Here is an 18,759-nt window from a genome sequence, read left to right on the forward strand (position 1 = left end):
AAAAAAAAATCCTTTGCCAGGTCGTGTGCCAGATTTTTCATTTGGAAAATATGATCATTACAACTATCAACTACTGAGCATCAAACTGAATACAGCTCTAACCTGGGGGCTTGCAAACTTAACCTGGCAACACTTTGGAAAAGTACTATTTTAGGTTCTCAAGAACCCAGTAAACCCTCTGGCTCTTCCAGAAGGCTCGGCCCTAAATATTCTGAGTCCTTTGAAAAAATTATGAGTTGCAGGTGTTTAAATTTTCAAGCGTCTTCTTTTGGTCTCTAAATTATCCAGTACATAACCAGCCCTAACAACAAGGATTTTACTTTATAGAGGTGATATTTACACTTAATGCACTTCTTCATTTTTTTTCCGCCCATTTGCCTTCTAATCGCTTTTAACCAGATCTTTCACCTCTTTTCCAAACTCCAGTATTTAGCGAAACACCAAGCAGGAATAAAATAAACCCAAAAAATCCCACTTGGTTGCATTACGGTTTCACCGACTTGAAAACGAAGGAAGTTTGTCCCTTGCGGTGATCCGTCCTGGTGTTTGCCTGCAGCAAGATGGCGGCGGTGTCAATGTCAGTGGCGCTGAAGCAAGCGTTGTGGGGGAGAAGGGCAGCGGCTGTAGGTGCCGTTTCTGTTTCCAAGGTTCCGACCAGGTAACAGGATTGTGAAACTTCTTCCAGCTTCTCGGGTCTCTCCAGTTTTGCGGAGGTCTCTGCTGGCTGGGTCCTGGAGAAGGCCTCGGGGAAAACGTCCTCTGCTGACCCTTTCCCTGGTAGAGCGCGTTTGGATTTGGGACAAGCTGCGATCTAGGGGCGCTTGACCTGGCGAGTGAGGGTGTAACTGCGAAGAGTAGGGGGAGGAGGACCTCTGCTTTCTGGGAAACTTTTGGATTGTTGCTGTGGGGATGGAATTGTCTCCGGAGCTGCAAGCTGAGCCCTAGCCCCCAGAGAAGGGGCGGAGTCTCACTCATTTTTCTCCCACTTTCCGCACGCCTCCATTTTTCACCTGTTTGCCCATCACTTCAGTTTTTACGGGAGGGTTAAATCACCCTCCCTTACACGCCTTTAAGTGGTATTGATTAGGTTTCTGAACTAAAGATTGCTTTATTTATCAGGCTACTTGGGAAGAAAACTTAGTTGGAATTCAACGTTAGTAAAACTATCGCTGCTATTACTGGAAGGTAATTTTTAAAAGGCTGAGAGGTTTCCCATTCAGAATTTTTAAAGGCCCCATCGTAATTCAGAGATTGTTGCTCATTTATTTGCCTTGAAGCATTTTGAAGGTGATTTCTTTTTCAACTGCATTACTTAATCCTTTATTTCCTTATTTTCCTAACTTTTCTGTCTTTATTATAGTACCTACACAGCAGCGTGTGCGCCGTTGCGCGCACGTACACACACACATTCTAGCAGTTTTATTTGCGAAGAATTATTTTTTCATTGCTGCTTTTACAGCTTAAAAGTATAAATATAAACCAAGGTTTATAGTGCACCTTTTCCGCATATGTGCTTAGAACAGCGATGGACTGCGTGGACAGCTGTGAAGGGAGGGATGGGAGTGGTTAAATGTTGCAAAGAGGGTCCAGTGAAATGCTAGTTAGTTTAGTGTTATGTTAACTGTAGAGGTAATACAGAAAGGACTAGAGAGTTAATTACAGAGGATTTTTGGAGGTAAGTTTCATTAGCGTTTTAAATAGTGGAAGATGGGTGGGAAAAATGATGTCCTGGATGGGATCAGTGGTTTATGAATAAAGTCTTGCAGGCAGTAATAGAGATATACATACTATAGGGTTGTTGAAAAGAATGCTAAGATTGGGGAAAGGTAAATGAAGGTATTTCTGTAAGGTGAGTTACTCTACTGATTGACGTAGGTCTAGAATAGATGTGACCCAGGTTAGTTCTTGTTCTAGATTCTGTAGTGATTAATTTTGCATTTCCAAGTAACAACAGATTCACAGTAACCCTAGAACTGAGAACACATTTGAAGGGTCCACTGGTGCATGACTATTTTAAACATGACTGTGTAAGTCACAGCTGTTTTGTTAGCAATTAATAGTGGCTGAAATTAAGATACTAGATTTTGGAAACTTTGGTGGTAATTAGTACTACTTATCCACATTTAAAGAGTTTGCTTGCAAATGTGTTAGAAGAGATTTGAAAATAAAATTTTAACTTATTCACACTTTTAAAAACTTAAAAGCCAAGGAAAACAAATCGTAAACACAAATCAAATGACACATTTATTTGCTTTGTATACCACTTTTTTACCCAAAGAACTTATGTTCATTTTACTTTGAGGGAAATTTATGGCACTTCTCTTTTACATATTGCTTGCTTTTTATCCTTAAGCACTCTCTTTATTATTATTTTTGGGATTGCACCTGAGGCATATGGAAGTTCCTGGGCTGGGGATCAAATCTGAGCTGCAGCTGCGATCTCCATCACAGCTGTGATAATGCCAGATCCTTAACCCACTGCACCACAGTGGGAACTCGTTAAACACTCTCTTCACATTATGATTTGAGAGTAATGAGGATCTGAAAAGGTAGAGCTTGGATAGAGAACCAATTAGTGAGGAAATCTACATCCAAAATTCATTTTATTGTATTGTTTAGAAAATATTTGCAAATGATGTGACATTTCAGATCACTTGAGTGAAATGAGGGGAAATAGAATCAGTAAGGCCCTTGGTAAGGAAGGGAGGGGTGAACAAATATAAATATTGAAGAAAAGAAACTATCAGCAGAAGGGAAGAAGCAGCTAAATGCTACATTAACTTAGATGGATTTAACTGGAGTAAAGCAGTAAAAAACAAAAGAGCAAACCACAGAACTCAACTGCATGTACACATAAGAGAGAGAAAAAAGTATTTAAACAGTGTAGTTTATTCAGCTGATCTAGTTACTGAGCTCCTGCTCTAGAGCGAATCTGTTTCCCTGGACTGCAGGAGAGGAGGGGTAAAACCGCAGATATATGGCCTAGGTTTATCTGTACTTTCCCTGACTTTCCTAAGGCATTGTCCAGGGTAAGTTTAACTGTTTAGGATATTAATCTCAAAGTGGCCTGGTGATTAAGGACTCCAAGTTTTCATTGCTGTGAGTCAGATTTGATCCCTGACCTTGGAACTTGTGCATGCCATGGGCATGGCCAAAAAAAAAAAAAAAGGCACCAGATAAAATAGCAATACCTAGGACATTTGGTAGTGTTTGTGTTTTTGTTTTCTCTAACCTCGTCATACATACTTACCTCACCTAGCCCTGTTTCATCATTTCTCTTTTGGACTGAGTCTTGTGTTTACCTCCAACATAGCTACTTAGGGTCGTCCGAGGGTGTTGATTAATGCTGGTGGGGACTAAGTGTATGGGATCTTTATGTGAGGCCTATTTTGTGCTCTGGTCTCTGGCTGTATTCTGTTGCTCTGTTTCCTTTTTTAGTGTTAGATAAGCCAGTATGGAATTAAGAGTGTGCAGCAACCTTCAGTGAGTACGAGGTCCTAAGTTTGACAAGAAATGTGTGTATGTTAAACCTTGCTAAGAAACTATCTCAGCCCAAATGTGAGAAACATTTAGGACATTAAAAACCAGTAGGTTGCCTTCTACTTCAGATAAGCTGGATAAACAAATTCCTCTCTGAAGGGCAGCTACTTTTTGCTGTCTGGAACATATCAAGGCCAAGTTCTGTACGCTTGGAATGTTTCTAATGTGTTTTCTAATAGACTTCATTGCTTTGCTTATTTTCCTCATTGAAATACCCATAATTAGTTGATCTGTTTTCTTCAGTAGCAGACATCTTTATTGAATTCCTGTTAGAAGATTTAAGTACTTAAAAAAATTAAAAAAACTTTTTAAAATTTATTTTTTCATTATAGCTGGTTTACAGTGTTCTGTCAATTTTCTACTGTACAGAATGTTGACCCAGTTACACATACATGTATAGATTTATCAGAAGTGAATAGACATAGTTCCCAGTGCTCTACAGCAGGATCTCATTGCCCATCCATTCCAAAGGCAACAGTCTGCATCTGTTACCCCAAGATTTAAATACTTTTAACACTAGTAAATATTAGAATAGTGTCTGCTTCTTGGTAAACCTTACCAAAATAAATGCTAAATTTATTGTTTGTTTGATTAGCCTGAATAGTTTTCTTTTCTTTAATCTTGGTGATGAATATTGTTGTAGATGGTGGTATTATTTACACTATTAATTTCCATTCCCTGTTGACACACACCACCCCACTGGGCAAGTGATTTGTTATGACCAATGAAATGTTAACCAGAAATCATATGCCCTATCTGAGCTGAAGCTCCAAGACTGTCCCATGTTTTGCCATGTCTTTTTTTTTTCCTCTGATGTTCTGGGTAGGGTCTTTCAGACTAGATCCTGGAATGCAGATAGTAGGGAGCAAAGCAAAGCTGATTCTCTTTTTAAAAATTTTTAATTTTGGAGTTCCCGTTGTGGCTCAGTGGTTAAGCAATCCGACTAGGAACCACGAGGTTGCTGTTTCGATCCCTGGCCTTGCTTGGTAGGTTAAGGATCCGGTGTTGCCGTGAGCTGTGGTATAGGTCGCAGATGTGGCTTGGATCTGGCGTTGCTGTGGCTGTGGCGTAGGCCTGCAGCTACAGCTCCAATTAGACCCCTAGCCTGGGAACCTCCATATGCTGTGGGAGTGGCCCTAAAAAAGGCAAAAAGACAAAAAAAAAAAATTAATTTTATGGTTGTACTTGCATCTTATGGAAGTTCCTGGGCCAGGGATTGAATCTGAGCTGCTGCTGCAACCTAAGCCACAGCTGTGGCCCCAGATTCTTTTAAGCCACTGAGCTGGGCTGGGGATTGAACCTGTGCCTCCTCAGTGACTGGAGTTGCTATAGTTGGATTCTTAACCCACTGTTCCACAGCTGGAATTCCAGTGGAAGTTGCTTCTTGTAGGTTATATAAAATATAAAGTGACTAAGAAATAAACCTTGTTATAAGCCACAAAGACGTTAGGATTGTTGGCCACCAAGCATAACAACCTATACTGACCCTTTTATACACACACACCCCCACGCACACACACGAGCAGGTTTTGGCACATGCACTGATGTATCAGTAATGAGGTCACAGGATTTTGGAGGGTTAAACATTTTAAACTTATTTTTATATACTTCATAGCACCCAGTGTAATGGCTCACACATAACAGGTAAATGCTTATCATATAGATGAGTAAATACATATTTAGAGATGTGTCATTGTGAGGAAAAGCAGGAAGCCATAAGCACTATTTCAAGTAATAGCCTTATTAGTGAAACCCAAGTAGGCACTAACCTACATAAATGTGAATATAGAATGTCTACAACACATATTCTTTTCTAATTATTTGCAGTGGTCTGAGTTGAGGATATTCACCTAAAACTCTGTTAACTTCTGGATTGAAGTTGTCTTATAGATTTATATGTATATATATTTTTTAGTCGTGCATTTCTTTGACAAGTGTCCTGATTTCAGATTAAAAAGAGAAGTGGGGAGTTCCTGTCGTGGCGCAGTGGTGAACGAATCCGACTAGGAACCATGAGGTTGCGGGTTCAGTCCCTGCCCTTGCTCAGTGGGTTAACGATCCGGCGTTGCAGTGAGCTGTGGTGTAGGTTGCAGACGCGGCTCGGATCCCGTGTTGCTGTGGCTCTGGCGTAGGCCAGTGGCTACAGCTCCGATTCGACCCCTAGCCTGGGAACCTCCATATGCCACGGGAGCAGCCCAAAGAAATAGCAAAAAGACAAAAAAAAAAAAAGGGAAGTGGAAATGAATTTATTTGAGAAAGGGTGCTTATGGAACATGAGAATTCTTTTGGAATAATAGTAACTGAATGTGATCATTAGACTTGGTGTCTGCAAGATACTTTACATGAAGTTTTTAAAAGTTAATTATACATGGGACTTAATGAAGAAAGACGGGACAACTTGGTTACTGTATATACATGTTAGAAGAGGTCTCTGGGTGTGGGGTTAATACAGAGTAAGACCATTTCAAATGAAAAAGCTTATATGTCCTTTAGTGAATGTTGAGAATCTTTTTTTTTTTTGTCTTTTTGTCTTTTTGCTATTTCTTGGGCCGCTCCCGTGGCATATGGAGATTCCCAGGCTAGGGGTCTAATCGGAGCTGTAGCCACCAACCTACACCAGAGCCATAGCAAGGCAGGATCCGAGCTGTGTCTGCAACCTACACCACAGCTCACAGCAACGCCAGATCCCCAACCCACTGAGCAAGGCCAGGGATCAAACCCGTAACCTCATGGTTCCTAGTCGGATTCGTTAACTACTGCGCCACGACCGCAACTTGGAGAATCCTTTTTATGACGTTTATTCTGAACACAATAGTAGCAGCTCACATGTATTTCTCACTGTGTATTAGTCACTGTGCCAAAGATTTTTCTTTGTTATCCCTTTTCTTACAGTAATCCTATAAACTCAGGTGTTTTTATTCCCATTTTTATGATTAGGAACAGATTTTTAAGTTTACATTGCTAGGAAACAGTCTGATTTAGCAATTTAAAGGAATATGTTGGCTTTTGCAGAGAAATATTATGTCTGATAATAGTAAATTAAAACCTCAGTGTCTTCTCTGATTTCTCTTCTTTTTAGCAAGGTGTGTTCTTTATTTAAAAGACTATGTGATGCTCTTTGCTTTTACTGTACTGTTCATTTTATATGGTGAGAGTCTCCAGTTGAGGAATTAGTTTGGTTTCTTTCTTTTTTTCTTTCTTTTTTTTTTTTTTTTTGTGGTTAAGGATTTTTTTCCCCCTTAATTTTTTCCCAGCTTTTCTTTTTTGGTTGCCCTGTGGCATATGGAGTTCTGGGGCTAGGGAATAGATGCAGTTGTGACCTGTGCTGCAGCTGTGGCAATGCTGCATCCTTTACCTACCATGCCAGGTCAGGGATCAAACCTGCATCCCAGTGCTCCAGAGATGCCACAGATCCTATTGTGCCACAGTGGGAAATTCTCCCCTTAATTTTGTAATTATTTTCAATGAGAGACTTTCTATTGGTGACTTTCTTACCATCTTTTTTTTTTGCTTTTTAGGCTGAACCCCAGTTATATGGTGGTTCCCAGGCTAGGGGTTGGATCAGAGCTGCAACTGCTAGCCTACACCACAGCTTATAGCAAAGCGGGGTCCGAGCCACGTCTGCAACCTACTCCACATCTCATGACAACACCAGATTTTTAACGCATTTAATGAGGCCAGGGATTGAACCCAAATCCTTGTGGATCCTAGTCGGTTTTGTTAACCACTGAGCCATGAAGGGAACTCCTTCATAACTACTTTCATCTAAATATTTGGATATTTTGGCAAATTGTTCTGAGTCTTTTGTCCTTTAAGTAATGGCTTGAGAACAAGTCAGAATTTTTGCTTCAAATTCTTTTTCTGTTTGTTACGAGTTTGTTTTTTTAGGGCCACACTTGTGGCATATGGAGGTTCCCAGGCTAGGGGCTGAATCAGAGCTATAGCTGCTGACCTATGTGACCTACAACACAGCTCACGGCAATGCCAGATCCTTACTCCACTGAGCAAGGCCAGGGATTGAATCTGCGTCCTCATGGATGCTAGTCAGATTCGTTTTCACTGAGCCATGATGGGAACTCCTGATACTGAATATTTTAATAGGTGAATACAACCTTAGATTCTTTAGAACTAGTTAGTTGCTCAAATGTGGCCTTTCCTTACTTACCTTTACTCGCTAGGTTTAATTTTTCCTTTATGGGATTATGCTCCAGTTCAGTGGTTTTTAAACCCTTGCTGTGCATCAAAATTACCTGTTGTGTGCATAAATAATTCAGATGCCTTGGTCCTAGTATATACTGGTTCAGTAAGTTTAGGTTGCAACCAAGCGCAGTGGTGATTCTGAAGGGAAGCTAGGGCTGGAAACTACTATTTCTGTTTTTGTTTAATAGTTTCCATGCTGTATCTTGAAGGACTTCAAAATGCATTTTTCCTTGGGTGGAAGAGATTTCCAGAAACAAGCAAAAATGCTTCTATTTTGTATATTTTCCTAGTCTAAGTTTTATGTTTTTCACCCATCTACTATGTAGAGGCTTTTTTTTTTTTTTTTTTTTTTTTCCTGGAGAAACGTTCCTTTGAGGCAAAGCAGGCATTTTGATAATGTTGGAGAAAGCAGGCCGTGTTACTCACTCTCCAGAGACTCTTGTTCTTCCTTTTGGAAGGGCTCAGGTTTAATATAGCACAGCTGTTGAACTCTGCCCTTCAAAGTTTTAAGAAGAAAGTGTTTTATCCTTTAAAATGGAAATGCCTTTTTTTAGGGAGGTGGTCTTTGGCGGGATTTAGTTCTCTAAGAAAGCTTTTCTAGAGTTCATTTGTTTCAGTGATTTCTTAGGATTGTTTCAGATGTTAAGAGCACTGTCTCTGAGAGTAAAGATCTGGTTGCTTTTGTAACATGTTTTGCTGTATCCTTGACAAAGCTAGATGAAGAGCTTATTTCTTTGTGTTTTCTAGGACTCAAAAATATGTTCTTTTCTTTATTCAGCCACTCCATACATAAGTAAATGGTCCTTGAATAGGGGTTACTAGACAAAAGATCCTGTTCTAGATGACTGTTGAGCAAGCCATATGCTTCTCCTAAAAATGTCAGTCTGTCTTGATGAGCTTTAAAGTGAATACAGATGTTTTGGCTCTTTTGAGGACTACCATCCTTTGTGTGGAAAGAGTAACTTCATTTTCAAGAAATTTCTTCAATGTACTTACAGAAGTTTGCATGAAATTTATTTTTATAACTTTTAAGTTTAATGAAATTAGATTTAATTAGGCATTAGTAATTTGAATTTAATTTTAATAGCCTTAGTCCAGAGAGATTTGGAGAAATAAAAGAGCTGTAAAATAGGTCTTAATACAGCTTTTGTTGAGGTGTTTATTAGTCTTTTTTAAAAATTTGGAACCTAGAGTGCTTCTAATATTTGCTTTTGTTCAATAAAATGCTATTTGGTAAGAAGGGACACCTTTTTAGATTGTCAGTATCTTCTACTTTGGTAGGTTAACTGTATAAGTTATACTTCATAGATTCATATAATGTTTGAGGTGAAAGAAAACTCTTAGATCATCCTGTATGACTCTTTGTTTAATGCAAGAGTCTCCAGAACTTCCTACTTTTGATTATCTAGCATTTGGGGAATATATGTTGAATTTCTGGTAACCCTAGAAAATGCTTTATGCTTTTAGACTCACTGGTAAATGAAGTTTCCCTTTAATACTATATGGAAAAATTCTAACCCCCATATACATGTCACCCCTTCAGGTAATTGAAGGTGTTTTTCATCAGTCATTCTCCCTCAGAGTCTCTGCTTTAGGCTTAGTATGCCTAGTTTGTGTACTCTTAATTAATGGGTCCGATTTCCTAATGCTTTACTACCTCTAGGTACTCCTTAGGATGTATTTCATGTTGCTAGTATCTTTCTTGAACTATATACTGTACTTTTATTTTATTTAAAAAATTAAAAAAATTTTTTCTCTTTTGGTTACCCCATGGCATATGGAGTTCCTGGGTCAGAGATCAGATCCAAGCTGCAGTTGCACCCTTAGCTACAGGTTGGACTTACTCTGGATCCTTTAACTTGCTTTGCCAGCATGGGGATTGAACTTGTGTTCTGGCACTGCAGAGATGTTGCTGTTCCTGTTGTGCCACAACAGGAACTCCTATACTGTATTTTTAACTAAGTGAGATTATTAAAAGCGATAATTTAGTGAATTGAAATTGAATTAAAGAAGAGTTGACTCTAGACTGGACTTAACATTTTAAAATTTTTTAAATTATAAAGAAAAATCCACCATTTTCCTTTTGGTGCACATTTTTTAGAATTTTAATACATGTATAAATTTGTGTAACCACCACAATAAATCAGGGTACAAAATACCAAAAGTCTTTTATTTTTGTCTTTTGTCTTTTTAGGGCTACACCCACAGCATATGGATGTTCCCAGGCTAGGGGCTGAATTGGAGCTGTAGCTGCCGACCTACACCACAGCCACAGCAACACCAGATCCTAGCCACGTCTTCGACCTACACCACAGCTCATGGCAGTGCTGGGTCCTTAACCCACTGAGCAAGGCCAGGGATAGAACCCTTGACCTCATGGATACTGGTCGGGTTCATTAAACTGCTGAGCCACGATGGGAACTCCCAAAAAGTCTTTATCACCCCAAAAGACTCAGTCTCTACCTCTCTGGCAACAGTTTTTTTTTTTTTCTTCATCTCAATAGTTTTGTAGTTTTGAGACTTAATGTGTAAGTGGAACCACATGATATACAACCTTGTGGAGATTGGTTTCTTTCACTCAGCATAATACCTTTGAGATTCTTCCAAGTATGTGAATCAATAATTTATTCCTTTTATTGCTAACTAGTATTCCATTATTTGAATATCCCATAGTTTATTTATCCGTTTATGCCTTGAAGGCCTTTTGAATTATTTCCAGTTTTTGACATTTGTAAATAGAGCCACTATAAACAGTTAGGTATGAGATTTTATGTGAACATGTTTTCATTTCTCTAGAGTAGATACCTAGGAGGGAGATTCTTAGGCCATAGGTAATGTATGTTTATAAGATATTCCAGAGTAGTTGTACCATTTTGCTTTTCTACCAGCAAGATACAGAAATTTTAGTTGCTCTGTATCCTTATTAACGTTGGTATTATCAATATTTTTAAATTTAGCCATATTAATTGATGTATATATAATAATTCACTGTGTTTTTGATGACTTTATTGAGATATAATTGCAATATAATTCACTCACGTAAAATTTAAGAGCTGATGGTTTTTAGTATATTCAGAGTTGTGCAACCATTCACAGTGGATTTTGGAACATATTCATCACTCCAAAAAGAAATTCTGTGCCTGTTAGCCATCACTTCCTGTTTCTCCCTTTCCCCAGCCCTAGGCAACCGTTAATGTACTTTTTGTCTTTCAGATTAGCTTACTCTGGATATTTCATACGAAGGGAATCATATGTGATCTTTTGTGACTGGCTTCTTTTAGTGTTTTCAAGTTTATCCAAGTTGTAGCATGTATCAGTACTTTATTCTTTTTTATTGATGAATAATGTTCTGTTGAATGGACATATCTCTTTATCCATAAGGTGATAGACATTGGTGCTATTTCCACCTTTTAGCTATTATGAATAGTGTTCTATAAACATTTGTGTACAAGTTTTTGTGTGACACTGGTTTTCATTCTTTTAGGTATATACAGAGGAGTTGAATTGTGGGATAATATGATAACTCTATGTTTAGCTGTCTGAATAACTCCCTGACTTTTTCCAAGTGGCTGCACAATTTTGCATTTCCACCAGCAGTGAATGAGGTTTCTAGTGTCTTTGCAAATCTTGCTAACACTTTTTATTGCCATCTTTATTACAACCATCCTAGTGAGTGTGAAGTGGTTTATGATGGTTTTGATTTGCATTTCCATCATGGGTAACTCATTGTAGTTTTAATATGTATTTCCCTAATAGCTAATGATATTGAGGTGCAATGTCTGTTATGTCTTTTGCCTATTTTTAATTGGGTTCTTTTTTTTTTAGGGCCGCATTGATGGCATATGAAAGTTCCTAGGCTAGGGGCTCTCATCAGAGCTACAGCCACGGCAGTGGGCCATCCAAGCCTCCAATCCATGTCTGTGACCCACACTGACGCTCAGGACAGCTTTGGATCCTTAACCCACTGAACGACGCCAGGGATCAAACCTTCATCCTCATGGATTCTAGTCGGGTGTGTTCACTGCTGAGCCATGAAGGGAGCTCTGGGTCCTTTATTTTCTTATTGTTGAGCTTTGAGAGTTCATAATATATTGTTAATTGAAGTCCTATTGCTAGAAATGTAATTTGCAAATGTATTTTCTCCCCATCCATAGCTTTTCTTTTTATTCTTTCAACAGTGTCTTTCAGAGAGTTTTTTTTTTTTAAGGTTTTAAGGTTTTTTTTTAAGGTTTCTATTCATATTTTATTTTCCTTTTTTTTTTCCTTCTAAAGATCAAGAGTTCTTAATGTTGATAAAGTTTGCTAGCTTTTTTCTCTTATGGATTGTACTTTCTGTTGTCATATTTAAGAATCCCATACCTAACCCCAAGGAATGAAGTTTTTTTTTGGTATTTTTTTCTTGAAGTTTTCAAATATTTTTTATTCATATCTCTGATTCATTTGGAGTGAATTTTTATATAAAATATGAGATTTAAGTTGAGGTTAATTTTTTTTGCATTTGAATGTACATTTGTTCCAACATAATTTATTATAAAGACTCTCTTTGTACTGTTGAATTGTTTTTTGTTTTAAATTTGGTCATTTTTAGCCGCCCTGTGGCGTATAGAGTTCCCTGGCCAGGGTCAGAGCCACAGTCTCAACCTGACCCTCAGCTGGGGCAATGCTAGATCCCTAAACCACTGAGCTGGGGATTGAACCTGCATCTCATTGGCTCCCAAGACACCACCAATGCCATTGTGCCACAGCAGGAGCTCCTCATTGAATTTTTTTGTCTGGATGATTTCCACCGACCTAAATCCCTTTGCCAATACTGCACAGTCTTGATACTGTAGCTTTATAGTTAATGTGTTGTAATTGAGTAGTTGTAGTTCTTCCAGTTTCTTTTTTTTTTTTTTTCAAAAAAAATTTTTTTAGCTGTTCTAGTTCCTTCTAAATTTTAGAATCATTTTATTTATATCTCTGAAAAATTCAGCCTGAAATTTTTTTTTCTTTTTTTTAAAAATCACTTAGAAGAAGTTCCTGTTGTGGTACAGTGGAAGTGAATCTGACTATCCATGAGGACGTAGGTTTGATCCCTGGCCTTGCTCCCTGGATTAAGGATCTGGTGTTGCTGTTGACCTGAGCTGTGGCTCAAATTTGGCATTACTGTGGCTGGCAGCTGCAGCTCAGATTCGACCCTAGCCTGGGAACTTCCATGAGCCAAGGATGGGGCCCTAGAAAGCCAAAGAATGAAAATTTAAAAAAAATTTCACTTAGATGTTTTTATTTATTTATTTATTTATTTATTTATTTATTTATTTTTGGCCATGACTATGGCATGTGGAATATCCTAGCCAGGGATCAGGCCCACACAACAGCAGTGACAACACTGGATTCTTAATCTGCTGTGCCACAGTGGAACTTCCCAGGTTGGATTTCCACTGGTACTGCTTTAAGTGTTTAGATTAATTTGAGGAGAGTTATCATTTTTACTCTCTTGAGTCTTTTGATCCACATACATGATGTGTCTTTTTATTTATTGATTTCTTTCATCAATGTATCATAGTTTTGAATGTGCAGATCATATATGTTTTGTTAGATTTATGCCTGTGTATCTCAGTTTTGGGGAGCCATGGTAAATAGCACTGTTTTCACATTTTCAGTTTCTAATTGTACATTGCTAAATTTAGAAATAGGATTAGGAGTTCCCGTCGTGGCGCAGTGGTTAACGAATCCGACTAGGAACCATGAGGTTGCGGGTTCGGTCCCTGCCCTTTCTCAGTGGGTTAACGGTCCGGCGTTGCCGTGAGCTGTGGTGTAGGTTGCAGGCAGCTCGGATCCCACGTTGCTGTGGCTCTGGCCTAGGCCAGTGGCTACAGCTCCGATTCGACGCCTAGCCTGGGAACTTCCATGTGCCGCGGGAGCGGCCCAAAGAAATAGCAAAAAGACGAAAAAATAAATAAATAAAAAATAAATAAAAAGAAATAGGATTGATTTCTGTGTGTTGACTTTGTGTCCCTAACCTTGCTAAATTCACTTGTTGGTTTTATATGTATTTTTGTAGATTCTTGGGGATTTTTTTAAGTGGGTAATCATGCAGTCTGTGAATACGGACAATTTATTTTTTCTGTCCAGTCTACACCTTTTGTTTCTTTTTCGTTTCCAGAAGGCTGTTATAATAAGGGTGATGACAGTAGACATTCTTGCCATTTACTGATCTTAAGAGAAAGCTTTCAGTTTTTCATCATTAAGTATAATGTTAGCTAAAGATTTTTAAAGATAGAAATGCCTTTTATGAACTATGTCTAGATACTCATGTCGCAACAGAAGAAAGGGTGGGGGAAAAAACTGTAACTGCAATGTATACATCTAAGGATGACCTGACCCCCTTGCTGTACAGTGGGAAAATAATAAAAAAAAAAAAAAAAAAAAGAAATGCCTTTTATCAGGTTGAAGAAGTTTCCTTCTACTCCCACATTGCCAATAGTTTTTGTCATGAATGGCTGTTATATTTTTTCTAGTGCCTTTTCCATGTCCATTTATATATTCTTATGGTTTTTCTTCTTTAGACTGTCAACATGGTAAATTATATTGACTTTTCAAATACTGAAGCAGCCTTAATTTCTCAGGATAAACCCTACTTGGTGGAGTTGTTTAAGTCTTTTTTTTTCATATTGCTGTGTTTGATTTGGTAATATTTTGTTGAGGACTTTTACATCTATGTTTATGAAAGATATTGGTTATGGTTTTCTTTTTTTGTTTAGATTTGGTATTGGTGTAATACTGGACTCAAAGTGACCTGGGAAACATCTCTCCATCTTCTGTTTACTTTTGAGTTGTGTTAGTTTTATCCCACAGATTTTGATATGTTGTATTTTCCTTTGATTCAAAATATTTTCTTATTTCCCTCAAGGCTTCCTTTTTGATGCATGGATTATTTAGAGATGTTTTAATTTCCAAGAATTTAAGATTTTTTCCCTTTCATCTTTCTGTTACTGATTTTCTAGTTTAACTCCATTATGTTCTGAAGACCCAGCTTCCTGGGGTTTCCCATTTAGTTTCCATCTAGGAACTTATGGCTCTTATTACCATGCTTTGTAGTGTGCAGTCCTACAATTGCACTCACATCAGAAGCAAAGGAATGGGAGAACAGAGAGAAAAAAACCCAAAAAAGTAATAGATGTTGGTACTATCTTCTTAAGAACGTAACTTCAGTGGATGGAAAAGAAGGTTTCCGGCCCTTAAATTCTTGGCTCTTGCAGGTTTCCATTTGGAAACCATAGGATTTTGTACAGTTTGGTGCATGGTGCATGAGAAAGGAAAAACAGGGTGATTTTCACACTTAGCTATTTCTGTTCCTTTTCTAGCTTTTTGGGACAGAATGCTTCTCCTCCAGATGTGCTGACTTCTAGGCTTCCAGCTGCGTTAAGATCAAGCAGGGGATATTAGAGGGAAAAAATACGGTAAACTTGTCTCAGGTTGAGTGATCTTTGAATTTTGGTGATCCTCCTTGATCTTGCTATTTACTTTTCAGTGTTCAAATAGCCTTTCCATGCATCTTGTCCAGAGTTTATGGTTGCATTCAGTGGGAGAGACAGGGTAGAGTGTGCTTACTGCATCTTACCAGTTCCAGCCATTCTAGGATGAATTAATTCTAATGTCTAATTCTAGTATTTCTTGAATTTTAGCATTTCTAAATAGATTTGTAAAAAACTAAAGATGACCCAAAAAAGTTCTTCATTCAAATTCTAAACTATTAATTCTCAAATGTGATGGGAAGAAGGGAGGAGTTAACATACCAGAATCTTAGAAATGGGCCAGAGAAAGGATTTCAAAGAAAATACATGTGCCCTTGGTTGAAAATTATGGCATTTAGTAAAAGATGGATGTTTGTTGCTCATGTAAGTGGGCAGAAAAAGACACTGAATCACTGGTTTAGTGTATGGCCATGCCACCCTGATCGCGCCTGATCTCGTCTGAATCACTGGTTTAGACAACCAACCAATAAATCTTAATATATTTGAGAGGGTGTGGGAGTCAGAGATTTATGTTGGGTTAACTGATGGAAGTTTTGGTGACTTCTTTCTAGGGATATGTACACTCAAGCATATAGAATCAGAGTTACATTTCTAGGAGATTCATGGACCTCAGGCTTTGTAGTCCTTCCATAGAGAGCATTAGATGTTATACAGCATTTCATTTATACTAGCTCTCCTGTTGTACCTTTCTCAGTTACAAGTAACAGAAACCTAGAAACTCAAAATGACTAGATTGGACAAGAAGAGGGAATTATTTTATATTACCAAGCAACGGAAAGGGCAAGGGTACTGCTAACTGGTCTCAAGGATCAGACTGGAAAGCTACCGGGCTGTCTCTAACTTGTTTCTGTCATTCAGTGGCAGCTACTACTTCAGATTTTTTTTTCCCCCCTTATATGGCAGATATCGTAACTTATGGAAGTTTTTTCAGGCTTATATCTCTTACCTTTATCATAAACAAGGGACTGAAGATCCCTTTCTTTGGTACCAAGTTTTAAAAATCCTAGGGGAATGCTCAATTGAGTCATATAAAACAGTCTAAGGGTTTACTATAATATTACTTATACTTATCCTGCTCTATCATATGCATATAGGTCTTAGGAACTGTGGTAGTCAGCTGTTACGAAAGCTGGGACTCTTGAACAAAATTAACAACCAGGAATATTTTATTTTTATTTATTTATTTTTATTTTTTATTTTATTTTTTGCTTTTTAAGGCCACATCTGTGGTATATGGAGGTTCCCAGGCTAGGGGTCGAATCAGAGCTGTAGCTTCTGGCCTACGCCAGAGCCACAGCCACGCTGGATCTTTAACCTGCTGAGTGAGGCCAGGGATTGAACCCGCAACCTCATTGTTCCTAGTCAGATTCGTTTCTGCTGCGCCACAACGGGAACTCCAGGAATATTTTATATTGCAGTATCTTTAGGGAACAAGTAATGTTTATATATCTTGTATAGATGAACCTCGGGTTTTTCTTGGTGAACTTTGGGACTTTGCTTGCTAAAGTTTGTACACTTACTTAGTGTGCTCTTATTCAATAAATATTTGTACTTTTCTAGTTTCAAAGGCTGCATTTCTGCGCTTTACTAGGATATATGTCCTTGGCACATCTGCTTTGAGGATGAATGTGTCAGGGAAAATGTGTTTGAGCAAAGGATAGATGATCATTTCTCAGGGTCTTATGGATGGACTTTGTCTTAGATTGGCATTTCCTAAAGTAGAGTCTGAGATAAAGATATGGGTATAGGTGGTTTATTTGAGAGTTGACTTAGGAACTAGAAGTGAGGAGGTCTGGAGTGAGACAGGGAACGAAGGAAAAAGGGTGGTGTTAAAGATTACTGTAGTGAGCAGTACTGAGGTTCAGTTTCACTGGAAGCTCCTGAGAAGTGTACAGAATGCCTGTCATTGTTATCCATTTGAAAGCTGGAAGGCTTGAGCTTTTATCCCCTGGTTCCTGTGCCTCTTTGGTTGAAGGTGTTAGCTCTTCTGTACCTTGAGCTATTCTGGTGCTCCTGAAGACTCTGAGTGGCCATGGGTTCACTTTAGGTAGGATGCTAGAGGATGACCTGAAATCTGAGCTCCTATAGCTGTTGCTGAAATGAAAAATGTACTAAGGAAATGTTACATGAGCACCGAAGGTATCAGTTAAAGGCTTCCTTACAATCAAGAGTCTCTATTACTTTTTTTGGGAGTGGGGGGTCGGGGGGCAGGGTTCTAATAATAAGAATTCTAATAGCTATAATTTATTGAGCTCTTAGGTACTGAGGTAATTGCTTTATGTATGTTACTTCATTTCATGAAGGTGAATGTCATTTTAGATGGTCTATTGATAATTATATTTATTGCAAGGGTTGTGAATAACTCATTTATTAGAATTTGCCTTATTCACCAATATTCTGAAGGATCAGGAAACAGAGGTCTTACAACTCTCTTAACTGTAAGTAATAATAATAATAGAAGTTCTCTGGGGAAGAGGTGGTTTCTTCTATATAATTCCTTGTTTTGTTTGTTTTTTGGCTGCATCCTCAGCATATGGAAGTTCCTAGGCCAGGGACTGAATCCAAGCCACAGCCATAACCTGTGCCACAGCTCACAGCAGCAATGGATCTTTAACCTACTGCACCACAGCAGGAACTTTATACAATTCCATGTTTAAAGAATTCATGATGGGAGTTCCCGTTGTGGCTTAGCTTAGTGGTAATGACCCGACTAGTATCCATTTGATCCCTGGCCTTCCTCAGTGGGTTAAGAGTCCGGTGCTGCTGTGAGCTGTGGTGTAGGTTGCAGATGAGGTTCAGATCCTGCATTGCTGTGGCTGTGGTGTAGGCTGGCAGCTGCAGCTCTGATTTGACACTTAGCCTGGAAACTTCCATATGCTGCACATACTCATGTATTATGTACCAGTTGACCAGTGATTGTTTATAACATCCCATCCAACAAAGATAAACCTACAGAGTTTTCTTTGAATTGGAGACTGTAACAGATAAATTTAGTGGCCAGTAACATAGGTAATCTTATTCTCTGGGTGAGCATATATTTTCCCTCACTGATACCGCATAAATGATTTTAGTGATAGTTAAGAATTTCAGTTTCCTTTTCCTTTAGTTGAGGGTTAAAACATTGGTATTTTGCTGCTGATGAAGTTAATGGTTTAAGTACATCTTAGTTACTGCTTGTAAGTGGCCCCTCTTTAGGGTTCCAGTTTTTATTTTGGTCCCAAATTTAATCTTTTGACTTTTAGTTCAAACTGTTGATGTGGCCAACCTGCTTAGAAATCTCTTTACTAAGTGTCCTTGACTCTAGATTTGGGAAAAAATGCTTTCCAGAGATTTTCTGTTAACTCCTGATATTAGCCATGCTACCAGGCTATGTTCTTAGCTTTTTCATACTTGAATTACTCTATGGATCTATCACATCAGTCTAATATAGTAGTTAGGAGCACATGTTTTATATTTTATTTTTTATTTTTTTGTCTTTTTAGGGCCAGACCCTTGGCATAGG

At 38.4% G+C, this 18,759-nt stretch overlaps 1 protein-coding gene across 3 annotated transcripts in view; it reads left to right on the forward strand.

Annotated features, from left to right (window-relative positions):
* The first annotated feature begins 541 nt into the window (after positions 1-541).
* NDUFS4 (NADH:ubiquinone oxidoreductase subunit S4) overlaps positions 542-18,759 on the forward strand; it is a 113,967-nt gene continuing 95,749 nt past the window's right edge. For all 3 annotated transcript variants that reach the window (XR_014831308.1, XM_005672445.4, XM_085002264.1), the window contains exon 1: positions 542-658. Coding sequence is in view for 2 of the 3 variants with exons in the window: in XM_005672445.4 (XP_005672502.2) it covers positions 561-658 (98 nt within the window). In the remaining variant the exon portion in view is untranslated. The remainder of the gene's footprint in view (positions 659-18,759) is intronic.

Source organism: Sus scrofa, chromosome 16 (assembly GCF_054392235.1).
Source record: "Sus scrofa isolate SSC_HxYL_T2T_F1_AM1 chromosome 16, Sscrofa_HxYL_maternal_Yorkshire_Landrace_v2.0, whole genome shotgun sequence".
Classification (NCBI taxonomy): Eukaryota; Metazoa; Chordata; class Mammalia; order Artiodactyla; family Suidae; genus Sus; species Sus scrofa.